The following is a 15,571-nucleotide window of genomic DNA, read 5'->3' as shown; positions in this document are numbered from 1 at the left end:
TTACAATTTGACAGGAAATTTGGATGATGACACAGATCCAAATATTTCCATTCTGTTGACTACAATCTACCTAATTCCATTAGGTTTAATGGGATAACTCAAGATTCAGAACAATATATTTACTCTATTTACCTTTAGAATGGCCTAAGAGAACTAATCTTGTAAGCCAGATTGGCTTTCATACTTTATTTTTTCAGGCCACTATTGGTCACCACTGTTTCAGGGATTTAGCAGATTATTTGCCAATCTGGGTTATGTATAACAGTTCTGCTTTATATGATGTATTTAATTCAAGGAAGCATGTGCCATGTGAAGACACAATCAAAGAGATAATACGAAATCAAATGAAATTTACTTTCACATAAGATCTGGTAACATTATCTATATAGTATGTATGTGTACTATTTATTACATATCAGTATTTACAAATACTGTTTAAAACTAGATAAATTAAAGTACTCTTCTTTTATAGGTGTTGTCAGTGCTAAAGCATTCATTGCTGTCTTTTAAGAGACGAAGAGCCATGGGGACTTTGAAACTTTACTTTTTGTTTTCCTTGCAGCTCCTGATCAAAGAGGTATCATTGTGCTTTGGCTTTTTGTTCTCTGTAACTAGTACTATGTAAATTTCTTTCTATGCTAAACCAACTGAAGTTTCTATAAGCTGCATTCAATGATAATGTTACTTATCATTTATTAATAAATGAAGTCAGGTAATATTTGTCAATCACTCACACTGGTATTTTATGGTATTTGAGTACATGGCAAGTTAAATCAACTTTTTGTTTCTCATTTTTAGGACTATTTAAATAAAAAGGGTTATCCAAAGAAATTTGCAGGACTTGCATCATATTTGCATCGTCATGAACCTTCAAATCTTGTTTTTGTAAATTTTCTCAAGAGAGGCCTTTTCCATAATCTCTGTAAGCCAGCCTGGAAAGGTAAGCTTGGGTTTTATACCTGTAGTCGAAAAATGGCAACATATTTATTGAATAGCCAAAACCGCAGATATGTTTTTCTCTTCTTCCTCCTTCTCATTTATTAAAGCAAATAAATACTAAGTATATGTTCAGATTTACAGATGCCAAAAAGTTAGACACTAAAAGTCAACTGATATTTATTCTAATAAAGAGTATTTGAGGGCTACTTATATATTACTTAACTGATAAAGAATATTTGCAGAAGAGAAAACGGAGAAGCATAGAAACAGAATAAGTTTCTGATGGTCATATGATTTTAGTATGCTTCAGAGCTCAGTTAATTAAACCTAGCCACCTTTTAATGCCCATAGTATGGTGCTCATGTGTTATGGGGAGTGGAGAGTAGGTCAAGATGACCAGAACCTAGAGCTAGTGTTTAGAAGTGTTGGTAGGTAAGTTTGGAAGCTTTGTTTTGACAGGATTTGAAACACCCTAAAGAGCAGGCCAAGGAACCTGGATTTTTCAATTAGCCATTGAGATACCCTCAAAGATTTTTGAGTAAAGGAGGGATATGTTTATATTCATGCTTTGGAAAGGCTGATCACTCTCAAGATGGCCTGAAGAAAGGAGAGTGCAAGTCAGGAAACCAGTTAGTAAACATTCTGGGGTGGGAACTAGGGCGGGTATAGCAAGGATGGAAAAACAAGGCACAGAATATAAAATCTCCTGTCTTACCCAAAAAAATAAATGTGCACATAGTATGGCAAATATGCTCAATTTCTGAGGTGTATATTTACTAGAAAATTTTGCCTTCAACAAAAGGAAATGTACTATAAAAACAAATTTAGGCAGAAAATACATGGAATCAACATTATTCTTATTTATAATAATGCTCTTTATTTCAATAGGCTCACAACAATTTTCCCAAGATGTGATGGAAAAGCTCGTGTTAGTATTGGCAAATTTGTTTGGAAGAAAATATATTCCAGCAAAATTCCAAAATGCTAATTTAAGTTTTTCTCAGTCAAAGGTAAAGTTTGTTATACTTACAATGATATAATAATGATAGTTATTAAATGTATGCTACTGGAAAGCATTCAGTACCTATAGGGTTAAATTAATATAAGCTACTCCATTTGTTTTAATAGTGTTGTCTTTTCATAATTAGAGTTCTATTTAATTTTTAGTTCAAACATCTTCCCCTGCTAATCTAACAAACAATTCTTATCCCTAAAGTTTTTTCACTTTATTGGAGCAAATTATGTAATTCAGTAGCAACAGAGATTACATACACAAATAGTCATTTAAATAGAATGACAGCCCTACTGCTGATCCTATAGTTCCCTTGGGATTGTTTACAGCTAGGGATGGGACTGCAGGGAAGGAATTACATTATGACCTCTAATGTCCTCTTCAGACAATATTGAGGTGGTCACCTAAGAAAGAATCCCCTAACTTAAGGGTTGAGAGACTGAAAGAAAAATTATTTTCTAAGTTTTTTTGTAACACTGTTTGTTTCCAATTTCTTATTTTTTTAAAGACACAACAACAAAATAATAACGAGCAAACAGAACCCAAGAAAATGTGCATTAGAACCTGGGAATGTAGAAGAAGCTTGTTTCTATCCAGTAACCCTAGTGAATAGAGAACAAAAAGGGAATTAGCATTAATCTAGGCTTTCTGACCTCACAATGCCTCTGGATATACCTCCAGACTTGAGCACCCAATTTTAGTTACTGACATATATCCACATTGCAAACCACTGGAACTGTTAATCATTTTCTTAAATGCATACACATTTTAAAGTATTTAAAAAGGAAACTTCATATTTACTACTACTGTAAATAGAAAGCCAGGATCTTTGATTTCAAAACTAAGGAAGCCGTAAGAATAGATGCAGTTAACATGGTTCTCAGCTGAAGCTGCTCTCTCTTTGCTACAAAAAGAGATTATAAACTTTTAGAGAAACAATAGTGGTCTATTGCCTCTGGACTTTCTAGGGTTATCAGAAAGAATAGAAGAGGACTGGAAAGAAGATATTTTTATTTATTTATTTATTTGAGACGGAGTCTTGCTCACTCACCCAGGCTAGAGTGCAGTGGCGCAATCTCAGCTCACTGCAACTTCCACCTCCCAGGTTCAAGCCATTCTCCTGCCTCAGCCTCCCAAGTAGCGGGGATTACAGCCTTCGCCACCACGCTTGGGTAATTTTTTTGTATTTTTAGTACAGTTGAGGTTTCATCAGGTTCGCCAGGTTGGTTTTAAACTCCTGACCTCAAGTGATCCGCCCGCCTTGGCTTCCCAAAGTGGTGGGATTACAGGCATGAGCCACCATGCCCAGCCCACTTTTTATTTTTTAAAACTGATGTATAATTACTCAATGTTCTGTGTGTCACACTAAATCATCTCATGTACCTCTTATATTATGTACCATAATTTGGGATAACTGCTCTATATTAGTCAATTAGCAAAGATTTATTGAGCAATAAATATGTGTAAACTGTAGCAAAAATCATGATTGGGAAACATAGTTGCTACCTTCCAAGAGCTTGCTCTCCTGATGGGGCTGTATAGCATACACATTCGAGAAGGTGGCAAACAACACAAGGTGTACATGGTAAGCAGCACGTGCTGCCCTAGAACGGTGTCCAGCAGTGGCACAATGGCAGGACATGGAAGGCATAGCAGTAAAGAGACCATATCACTTTGACCAGAGTGTAGAGCTGCACCTGTCAATGTATTCTTTTGTCTTGGTCCATCCACAGATAGAGATGAGTCCGAAGTAGGCTTCTGGAAATTGTCATACTATCCACTGTAAGGAGTTGGTAGGGGCATTCTTTATTATGTCCACACGGTTGCCTTTTGTAAGAATCCCCCTGGAAAATTCTTATCTGATATTAGTGCTGAGAATAAATAGCTGTTTATCTCATAGACATTCTGAAATGTGTCATTCACACTTGCTCCTAGGAATCTTAGAATATAATTTGTGCCCCATTTAAGTCTCTTTCTTGTTTTTCTTTCCTTTTTACCAAATTTTGATTTATATGATCATATTGTGTTATCTTTACCCTTATAAAATACCTCAATTATTGGAAAAGTACAGGGTATGAATAAATTAAGGAAAATATCAAATAAATAATAAAACCCATAATTGTAACAGAAGAAAACCAAGAACATTTCTAATGTCATAGCTATTTCTAACCCACACTAAAAAAACTTCTAGTCCTAATTCTGAAAGAATTTGTTTTTAAACATGAAATTTGGAAGCTGAGTTAGCTTGCAATACCAGCTACTTCTCTATCTACTACCTGTCAGGTTTGGAACAAGTTTACCTCTGTGAGGGTTAGCTCCCTCATGTACAAAATGTAGATGAAAATGTTTACTGCATAGGGTTGTTCTCAGGATTAACTGAGCTAGCATATAACAAGTGCTTGGGGCAGCACAGCACAGTGTTGGCACATAATCTGAAGTCAATAAAGAATTGACGCTACTACTGCTACACTAACTTGTTACTTGCTCTCTAAATATGTCCCTCAAGTCTCTGAAATATACCTAAGTTTAAGATCAGTGTAGGACATGTTTCTATTAAATTGGTGGTTTTGGCTAAGTGGAGTCAAAATAACTTTTTTAAGGAAAGATACTTACATTTATAAATGTTGGTTGAAATCAAAAGGAAATTTTACCTTAATCTCACAGGTGAATAAAGTAATCAAGGGTTTTGATGAATCAGCATCAATCTACAGAACTATGCTGCAATCTTATCACCAAGCAGTTTAATTTTTTAAATAAAAGTAAAGAGATCTTTCTGAAATGTATTTCGCCCACAGGTGGTCCTTGCCGAACTCCCGGAGGATTTTAAAGCTGCTTTATATGAGTATAACCTGGCAGTAATGAAGGATTTTGCCTCCTTCCTGCTGATTGCTTCCAAGTCGGTGAACATGAAAAAAGAGTATCAACTCCCTTTGTCAAGAATCAGTAAGCAGATTTTAGTTCCATTCTGGAACAATTTAAAGAGTAAACAATCTTGGTTAAGAAAGCCTCTGGATATTGGATGCTTCAAAGCTGGTAAAGGAGCTTATTACAGGGCAGCTGTACTAACCCAAGTGTTTTATCCCCAGAAAACCATTTAGCCCATTGTAGGGTGTGGTAATGGCTCTGTTTTCCGATTAAAAAAAAACTTTATAATTACCAAATATTAATTGGGCAATGGAGGAAAAAAAATAAAAGTCATTCATGAACCATTTTGATGGAAGGTTGCCTATCTGTTCAGGTTGGAAAACTGGATCAGAAAAAGTGACAGATGAAAAAGAAAATGGCATAATTTCTGGCATTTTTTTCCCCTGAGGGGCAGTTGCATAGTGGTTACAAATGTGAACACTGGAAGCAGAATGCCAAGGTCTAAATCCTGGCTCTGCTACTTATTAACCATGAGGTCTCATGCCAGTCACTTAATCTTTCTGTGTCTCATTTTTTTAATCTGTAAAATGAAATGACTAAAAATATTACCTGGCTTACAGAATTTTAGAGGATTAGGTATATTAATGTTTATAAGGTTCTTAAAACAGTGCATGGCACTTAGTCAACATCGTGTAAGTCTATTCTACCCAACGTGGTAGCGACCAGCTAGCTACGTGTCACTATTTAAATTAAGCTGATTAAAAATGGAACAATTGAAAAGTTAATTCTTTAGTCACTTTAGCTTTAGTCACTTTAACTTTCCAGTGCTAGTGGCTTCTACTTTGGACACAGTAGAGGTAGAATATTTCTATCATTACGGAAAGTTCTAGCGGACGTTGCAAATATCATTCTTTGCTTCAATTATTTGTTCTTGATTGAGGAGTAACTGGTATTGCAAAGTAACTAAGCTTCCAAATTTCAATTTTATAGCAGGAAACTTTTAGGGGAGAATAAATGGAAAGAAGAAGCTAGACTAAGAGTAAAGAGTGGAGCCATAAAATGATTCCCATATTCCCCTGTCTCCTAATATAGTCTTAGTTGGAGTAAAAGACAGGGAGGTAAGCATTGTAGTTACTCAAGATTTGTTGATGTAGGACACAACATGAGCAAATGCAGACAATAATGGTGGAAGCAAGAAAAGTAGTGCAGAGAAAAGATGATGGGAGTGTGTGATTGTGTCATGATGGGAAAAACGAGCCAGACCTGAGTGCATGACTTGGTGCCTTCCCAAGTCCAGCGAGATGGTACTCGCTGGACGGAACCTCTGTTTTATCTCTTATGCCAGCTCCAAATCCACTGGTAGGAGCTGCCTGAACATCATGTCTAGGAGGTTTCTGAGGTTATATCTGAGTTCATAGCCAAAAATAACAGGTAATTAAAAAAAGGTAATGATAATAAGTTAATAGTCAACATGGATTGAATGATTACTCTGTGCCAAGCTGTGTTAATGACTTTATGCACCATATCTCAATCAGTTTTCATTCTGATGAGATGAATGTCACCTACTGTGGCTTGACCTATAGTGAGTTTAAAAGCGTTAACATTTGGGCTGATTTTTAAAACCTAACGTGACCTAGTCCAAAATGGTCAGAATTCACAGGTAAAGAATGTGAAGACTCCCAACTCGTGTCTCACTTGATGAGCTTCAAGGAAGGAAGAGTAGCCATTTCACCATTTGTTTGTCTTTCGGGGAACACAGATAACGATTTGCTTCGACCAGAGACTATCAACCAGGTAAGTGAAGGATACATCTTATGTACAAAATGTGTTTGACAGACAGAGTGGGGTTACATTGCTGTGAAGCCTTGATAGGACCTCAAACCCCAAACACTGAAAAATGTCACTGATGAGCATCATTGCCTAAGAGAATGAAGCCCTGGAGGCCAGTGTGATTTATGCTCTATGGAGTTGGCTTCTTTGTCTAAAATTTCAGACACCACTGTTTTTTTTCTCATTTTTTTAATGAGGTTTGCCACAGGTTTGCTGTGGGAAGAGGAAAAGAAAGCGGCTCACATTTTTCCAAAATTGATCATAGACCTCATAGTGCTTTTCTACTCCAGACCACATGGATCTTTGGGGACAGTGGTCCACAAAGGGGGCCACAAAGCATTAGAACCTCTGGGAGGTTCTGGATAAAATATTAGGGTGCTGGAAGATTTTAGATTCAATTTGAAATATGAGAAATAAATTCCACATTGAATGTATTTAATAATAAAGATTGACACTGTGCACTGGCTTATTTTATGCCTGGGTCAGAGTCACACATCATGTCAAATGTGCTCTTCAAGTATTTTTGCATATGTAACGTTTAAAGGAATTTTAAAAAACCATGAATCTTCTTGCACAGTTTGGGTTGATATCTAAAAATTTTGTTAACCAAAATTTTAATAGCTGCTAATGTAATTTCAGGTTCATTATAAATATTGACATTTTAAAAGAACTGTTAAATTATTTAAAAGTTTATCCAAAAGAATATAGATATCAAAGCTATTTGATACCCAGAGTAAACAAATAGAAAAGAACACAGATGATCAAACTTCTTCAAAGTTACAAATTCTACATTATGTATTTTTCTCATTGAACTTTTATATCTTCCCTCACCTCCCCTCCCCTCCCCTTCCCTCACCTCCCCTCCCTTTCCCCCCTTTTTATTTGTGACAGGGTCTCACTCTGTTGCCCAGGCTGGAGTGCAGTGGCACTATCTCGGCTCACTGCATCCTCAACTTCTGGGCTCAGGTGATCCTCCCACCTCAGTCTTCCATGTACCTGGAACTACACATACATGCCAGCATGCCCAGCTAATTTTTTATATTTTTAGTAGAGATGGGTTTCAGCATATTGCCCAGTCTGATCTTGAACTCCTGGGCCCAAGCAATCCACCCACCTCAGCTTCCCAGAGTGCTAGGATTACAGGCATGAGCCACCATGCCTGGCCTGAACTTGTATTTTTATTCCAACTTGCTCCACAGTTTAATTTTACCCATGCACTGGCAGAATTTGCAGATTCCTTCTGATTCTGTACAGATTAATTTGTCTAATATGCCCAGAACCATGGAGACTTAGTTTTTGTTTGTTTGTTTTGCTTCTCTTCATTTTCTCCTCTTCTACCTCCTCCTCCGCCACTTTTTTCTTCTCTCTGGAGTCCAGAGGTTTGTGCTGTTTCATTTTATTCTCCCTGTGAGCACAGGGAGACACTAGCTACATGACACTCCTTTCAAGGTCATTCTGTGCACCAATGAAGATAAGGATGAAAATTCTACCTTAAAATCAGCTTCTATTTATTTTTCCTTAGTGAATGTTGCTAACAGTACTGTAGTTGGATGGTTGAAATTGCCTTCAGTATGCTGCGAGAGTTCCTATTTCCCTCAGCGGTGCTGCCCATTCCCGAGACATGCTTAGTGTCACACTGGCCAGTGTCTGTAACACGCCCTTTCCCTCACTGTAATGGGCCCTATTTCCCTCAACCCCCATGGGAATCCCCCTCTGCCTGCCTCCTTCACTTCAACTTCTTCAGAACGTACTTTAAGAAACAGATTTATACAAAGGAAATCTCAAACTGCAAACGGTTACTCTTTACATATCAAAATAAAGTAATAGAAAATGTCTTTCTTCAGGTCATCCTGCGCACAGTCGGTGTTAGTGGCACTCAGGCTCCTCTGCTGTGGCCATGGAAATTAGATAACCGAGGAAGGAGAATGCCACTAAATGCATATGTGCTCAATTTCTATAAACACAACTGCTTGACAAGATTAGACCAAAAAAATGGGTAGGTTTATGGGTATGTTTCTGTAAAATATATACATACATATATATCTATGTTTTATTATTGTATATTCATATTATATATGTAACAGCATATAATTTACATTATATAGTTATATAAACATAAATTTATATTATATATTTTTAAATAGAAATTTTAATACTTAATCTTTTTAAGAGTTTAAAATACAGATGAATCATAAAAAACATACTAGATCACTTCATAGAAGACTGATTTCTGGTGATTAGAAACTCCAGTATTATCTGGGATTTTGGGGCTACTACCAAAATTTTGGCACTTGAACTAGTTCTGGTGAATGTAATTCTGAAGACAGAAAATTTGGATATATTACAAAGCTCAAAAATATATTTTAATTATACTAACATTTCTCTTAATATAATTTAGTAATAAACTATACTAAATTATTAGTATAATTTACCATTACACTAATTATTCATTAAGAAAGTGTTGATTTCTAGGAGTATATAAATTATTTTTTATGAAATAAATTAATATTTTTAATGAAATAAATATTTTTTATGAAATAAATTAATATTTATTTTTATTTATTTATTTATTTTTATTATACTTTAAGTTTTAGGGTACATGTGCACATTGTGCAGGTTAGTTACATATGTATACATGTGCCATGCTGGTGCGCTGCACCCACTAACTCGTCATCTAGCATTAGGTATATCTCCCAGTGCTATCCCTCCCCCCTCCCCCCACCCCACAACAGTCCCCAGAGTGTGATATTCCCCTTCCTGTGTCCATGTGATCTCATTGTTCAATTCCCACCTATGAGTGAGAATATGTGGTGTTTGGTTTTTTGTTCTTGCGATAGTTTACTGAGAATGATGGTTTCCAATTTCATCCATGTCCCTACAAAGGACATGAACTCATCATTTTTTATGGCTGCATAGTATTCCATGGTGTATATGTGCCACATTTTCTTAATCCAGTCTATCATTGTTGGACATGTGGGTTGGTTCCAAGTCTTTGCTATTGTGAATAATGCCGCAATAAACATACGTGTGCATGTGTCTTTATAGCAGCATGATTTATAGTCCTTTGGGTATATACCCAGTAATGGGATGGCTGGGTCAAATGGTATTTCTAGTTCTAGATCCCTGAGGAATCGCCACACTGACTTCCACAATGGTTGAACTAGTTTACAGTCCCACCAACACTGTAAAAGTGTTCCTATTTCTCCACATCCTCTCCAGCACCTGTTGTTTCCTGACTTTTTAATGATTGCCATTCTAACTGGTGTGAGATCATATCTCATAGTGGTTTTGATTTGCATTTCTCTGATGGCCAGTGATGATGAGCATTTTTTCATGTGTTTTTTGGCTGCATAAATGTCTTCTTTTGAGAAGTGTCTGTTCATATTCTTTGCCCACTTTTTGATGGGGTTGTTTGTTTTTTTCTTGTAAATTTGTTTGAGTTCATTGTAGATTCTGGATATTAGCCCTTTGTCAGATGAGTAGGTTGCAAAAATTTTCTCCCATGTTGTAGGTTGCCTGTTCACTCTGATGGTAGTTTCTTTTGCTGTGCAGAAGCTCTTTAGTTTAATTAGATCCCATGTGTCAATTTTGTCTTTTGTTGCCATTGCTTTTGGTGTTTTGGACATGAAGTCCTTGCCCACGCCTATGTCCTGAATGGTAATGCCTAGGTTTTCTTCTAGGGTTTTTATGGTTTTAGGTCTAACGTTTAAATCTTTAATCCATCTTGAATTGATTTTTGTATAAGGTGTAAGGAAGGGATCCAGTTTCAGCTTTCTACATATGGCTAGCCAGTTTTCCCAGCACCATTTATTAAATAGGGAATCCTTTCCCCATTGCTTGTTTTTCTCAGGTTTGTCAAAGATCAGATAGTTGTAGGTATGCGGCGTTATTTCTGAGGGCTCTGTTCTGTTCCATTGATCTATATCTCTGTTTTGGTACCAGTACCATGCTGTTTTTGTTACTGTAGCCTTGTAGTATAGTTTGAAGTCAGGTAGTGTGATGCCTCCAGCTTTGTTCTTTTGGCTTAGGATTGACTTGGCGATGCGGGGTCTTTTTTGGTTCCATATGAACTTTAAAGTAATTTTTTCCAATTCTGTGAAGAAAGTCATTGGTAGCTTGATGGGGATGGCATTGAATCTGTAAATGACCTTGGGCAGTATGGCCATTTTCACGATATTGATTCTTCCTACCCATGAGCATGGAATGTTCTTCCATTTGTTTGTATCCTCTTTTATTTCCTTGAGCAGTGGTTTGTAGTTCTCCTTGAAGAGGTCCTTCACATCCCTTGTAAGTTGGATTCCTAGGTATTTTATTCTCTTTGAAGCAATTGTGAATGGGAGTTCACTCATGATTTGGCTCTCTGTTTGTCTGTTGTTGGTGTATAAGAATGCTTGTGATTTTTGTACATTGATTTTGTATCCTGAGACTTTGCTCAAGTTGCTTATCAGCTTAAGGAGATTTTGGGCTGAGACAATGGGGTTTTCTAGATAAACAATCATGTCATCTGCAAACAGGGACAATTTGACTTCCTCTTTTCCTAATTGAATACCCTTTATTTCCTTCTCCTGCCTGATTGCCCTGGCCAGAACTTCCAACACTATGTTGAATAGGAGCGGTGAGAGAGGGCATCCCTGTCTTGTGCCAGTTTTCAAAGGGAATGCTTCCAGTTTTTGCCCATTCAGTATGATATTGGCTGTGGGTTTGTCATAGATAGCTCTTATTATTTTGAAATACGTCCCATCAATACCTAATTTATTGAGAGTTTTTAGCATGAAGGGTCGTTGAATTTTGTCAAAGGCTTTTTCTGCATCTATTGAGATAATCATGTGGTTTTTGTCTTTGGCTCTGTTTATATGCTGGATTACATTTATTGATTTGCGTATATTGAACCAGCCTTGCATCCCAGGGATGAAGCCCACTTGATCATGGTGGATAAGCTTTTTGATGTGCTGCTGGATTCGGTTTGCCAGTATTTTATTGAGGATTTTTGCATCAATGTTCATCAAGGATATTGGTCTAAAATTCTCTTTTTTGGTTGTGTCTCTGCCAGGCTTTGGTATCAGAATGATGCTGGCCTCATAAAATGAGTTAGGGAGGATTCCCTCTTTTTCTATTGATTGGAATAGTTTCAGAAGCAATGGTACCAGTTCCTCCTTGTACCTCTGGTAGAATTCGGCTGTGAATCCATCTGGTCCTGGACTCTTTTTGGTTGGTAAACTATTGATTATTGCCACAAATTCAGCTCCTGTTATTGGTCTATTCAGAGATTCAACTTCTTCCTGGTTTAGTCTTGGGAGAGTGTATGTGTCGAGGAATGTATCCATTTCTTCTAGATTTTCTAGTTTATTTGCGTAGAGGTGTTTGTAGTATTCTCTGATGGTAGTTTGTATTTCTGTGGGATCGGTGGTGATATCCCCTTTATCATTTTTTATTGTGTCTATTTGATTCTTCTCTCTTTTTTTCTTTATTAGTCTTGCTAGCGGTCTATCAATTTTGTTGATCCTTTCAAAAAACCAGCTCCTGGATTCATTGATTTTTTGAAGGGTTTTTTGTGTCTCTATTTCCTTCAGTTTTGCTCTGATTTTAGTTATTTCTTGCCTTCTGCTAGCTTTTGAATGTGTTTGCTCTTGCTTTTCTAGTTCTTTTAATTGTGATGTTAGGGTGTCAATTTTGGATCTTTCCTGCTTTCTGTTGTGGGCATTTAGTGCTATAAATTTCCCTCTACACACTGCTTTGAATGCATCCCAGAGATTCTGGTATGTTGTGTCTTTGTTCTCGTTGGTTTCAAAGAACATCTTTATTTCTGCCTTCATTTCGTTATGTACCCAGTAGTCATTCAGGAGCAGGTTGTTCAGTTTCCATGTAGTTGAGCGGCTTTGAGTGAGATTTTTAATCCTGAGTTCTAGTTTGATTGCACTGTGGTCTGAGAGATAGTTTGTTATAATTTCTGTTCTTTTACATTTGCTGAGGAGAGCTTTACTTCCCAGTATGTGGTCAATTTTGGAATAGGTGTGGTGTGGTGCTGAAAAAAATGTATATTCTGTTGATTTGGGGTGGAGAGTTCTGTAGATGTCTATTAGGTCCGCTTGGTGCAGAGCTGAGTTCAATTCCTGTGTATCCTTGTTGACTTTCTGTCTCGTTGATCTGTCTAATGTTGACAGTGGGGTGTTAAAGTCTCCCATTATTAATGTGTGGGAGTCTAAGTCTCTTTGTAGGTCACTCAGGACTTGCTTTATGAATCTGGGTGCTCCTGTATTGGGTGCATATATATTTAGGATAGTTAGCTCCTCTTGCTGAATTGATCCCTTTACCATTATGTAATGGCCTTCTTTGTCTCTTTTGATCTTTGTTGGTTTAAAGTCTGTTTTATCAGAGACGAGGATTGCAACCCCTGCCTTTTTTTGTTTTCCATTTGCTTGGTAGATCTTCCTCCATCCTTTTATTTTGAGCCTATGTGTGTCTCTGCACGTGAGATGGGTTTCCTGAATACAGCACACTGATGGGTCTTGACTCTTTATCCAACTTGCCAGTCTGTGTCTTTTAATTGGAGCATTTAGTCCATTTACATTTAAAGTCAATATTGTTATGTGTGAATTTGATCCTGTCATTATGATGTTAGCTGGTGATTTTGCTCATTAGTTGATGCAGTTTCTTCCTAGTCTCGATGGTCTTTACATTTTGGCATGATTTTGCAGCGGCTGGTACCGGTTGTTCCTTTCCATGTTTAGCGCTTCCTTCAGGAGCTCTTGTAGGGCAGGCCTGGTGGTGACAAAATCTCTCAGCATTTGCTTGTCTGTAAAGTATTTTATTCCTCCTTCACTTATGAAGCTTAGTTTGGCTGGATATGAAATTCTGGGTTGAAAATTCTTTTCTTTAAGAATGTTGAATATTGGCCCCCACTCTCTTCTGGCTTGTAGGGTTTCTGCCGAGAAATCCGCTGTTAGTCTGATTGGCTTCCCTTTGAGGGTAACCCGACCTTTCTCTCTGGCTGCCCTTAACATTTTTTCCTTCATTTCAACTTTGGTGAATCTGACAATTATGTGTCTTGGAGTTGCTCTTCTCGAGGAGTATCTTTGTGGCGTTCTCTGTATTTCCTGAATCTGAATGTTGGCCTGCCTTGCTAGATTGGGGAAGTTCTCCTGGATAATATCCTGCAGAGTGTTTTCCAACTTGGTTCCATTCTCCGCATCACTTTCAGGTACACCAATCAGACGTAGATTTGGTCTTTTCACATAGTCCCATATTTCTTGGAGGCTTTGCTCATTTCTTTTTATTCTTTTTTCTCTAGACTTCCCTTCTCGCTTCATTTCATTCATTTCATCTTCCATTGCTGATACCCTTTCTTCCAGTTGATCGCATCGGCTCCTGAGGCTTCTGCATTCTTCACGTAGTTCTCGAGCCTTGGTTTTCAGCTCCATCAGCTCCTTTAAGCACTTCTCTGTATTGGTTATTCTAGTTATACATTCGTCTCAATTTTTTTCAAAGTTTTCAACTTCTTTGCCTTTGGTTTGAATGTCCTCCCGTAGCTCAGAGTAATTTGATCGTCTGAAGCCTTCTTCTCTCAGCTCGTCAAAATCATTCTCCATCCAGCTTTGTTCCGTTGCTGGTGAGGAACTGCGTTCCTTTGGAGGAGGAGAGGTGCTCTGCGTTTTAGAGTTTCCAGTTTTTCTGTTCTGTTTTTTCCCCATCTTTGTGGTTTTATCTACTTTTGGTCTTTGATGATGGTGATGTACAGATGGGTTTTTGGTGTGGATGTCCTTTCTGTTTGTTAGTTTTCCTTCTAACAGACAGGACCCTCAGCTGCAGGTCTGTTGGAATACCCTGCCGTGTGAGGTGTCAGTGTGCCCCTGCTGGGGGGTGCCTCCCAGTTAGGCTGCTCGGGGGTCAGGGGTCAGGGAACCACTTGAGGAGGCAGTCTGCCCGTTCTCAGATCTCCAGCTGCTTGCTGGGAGAACCACTGCTCTCTTCAAAGCTGTCAGACAGGGACATTTAAGTCTGCAGAGGTTACTGCTGTCTTTTTGTTTGTCTGTGCCCTGCCCCCAGAGGTGGAGCCTACAGAGGCAGGCAAGCCTCCTTGAGCTGTTGTGGGCTCCACCCAGTTCGAGCTTCCCGGGCTGCTTTGTTTACCTAAGCAAGCCTGGGCAATGGCGGGCGCCCCTCCCCCAGCCTCGCTGCTGCCTTGCAGTTTGATCTCAGACTGCTGTGCTAGCAATCAGCGAGATTCCGTGGGCATAGGACCCTCCGAGCCAGGTGTGGGATATAGTCTCGTGGTGCACCGTTTTTTAAGCCGGTCTGAAAAGCGCAATATTCGGGTGGGAGTGACCCGATTTTCCAGGTGTGTCCGTCACCCCTTTCTTTGACTCAGAAAGGGAACTCCCTGACCCCTTGCGCTTCCCAGGTGAGGCAATGCCTCGCCCTGCTTCGGCTCGCGCATGGTGCGCGCACCCACTGGCCTGCGCCCACTGTCTGGCACTCCCTAGTGAGATGAACCCGGTACCTCAGATGGAAATGCAGAAATCACCCGTCTTCTGCGTCGCTCACGCTGGGAGCTGTAGACCGGAGCTGTTCCTATTCGGCCATCTTGGCTCCTCCCCCCACTATCCTTCAAAATAAATTAATATTTATTTTTTTCCCACAAATGTGACATGGAGGGAAAAAATCTGAAACTTCCATTATGAGAAAGTTAACTTAGCAGGTGTCTGTTAGAAAGTGACACTTGTTCTAGTTCTTTGACATGGAAAACATTTTACAAAGCAGTAAAGAAGGATGAATACTTAGAATTCACATGGAAAGTGAAGAATTTAGCCATGGAAACAGGTAGGTAGAAATGGGGAAAGTCATGCTTTTAAACAGTGATTCAGGAATTCTATATGTATTTTACATAAATTTTTAAATAATTCTGATAAAAATAAGTTTTAAATATTT

The 15,571-nt window shown here is 38.3% G+C and overlaps 1 protein-coding gene across 1 annotated transcript in view; it reads left to right on the top strand.

Moving 5' to 3' along the window:
- The window catches only part of DDX60L (DExD/H-box 60 like), a 129,048-nt gene that overhangs the window by 99,441 nt on the left and 14,036 nt on the right, over positions 1–15,571 (top strand). Inside the window, 6 exon segments of the mRNA XM_063705634.1 lie at positions 473–577; positions 799–940; positions 1,828–1,949; positions 4,747–4,894; positions 6,468–6,610; positions 8,491–8,642. Coding sequence (XP_063561704.1) covers positions 473–577; positions 799–940; positions 1,828–1,949; positions 4,747–4,894; positions 6,468–6,610; positions 8,491–8,642 — 812 coding nt within the window.

Source organism: Gorilla gorilla, chromosome 3, assembly GCF_029281585.2.
Source record: "Gorilla gorilla gorilla isolate KB3781 chromosome 3, NHGRI_mGorGor1-v2.1_pri, whole genome shotgun sequence".
NCBI lineage: Eukaryota > Metazoa > Chordata > Mammalia > Primates > Hominidae > Gorilla > Gorilla gorilla.
This window is presented reverse-complemented; position numbering and strand designations above follow the sequence as displayed.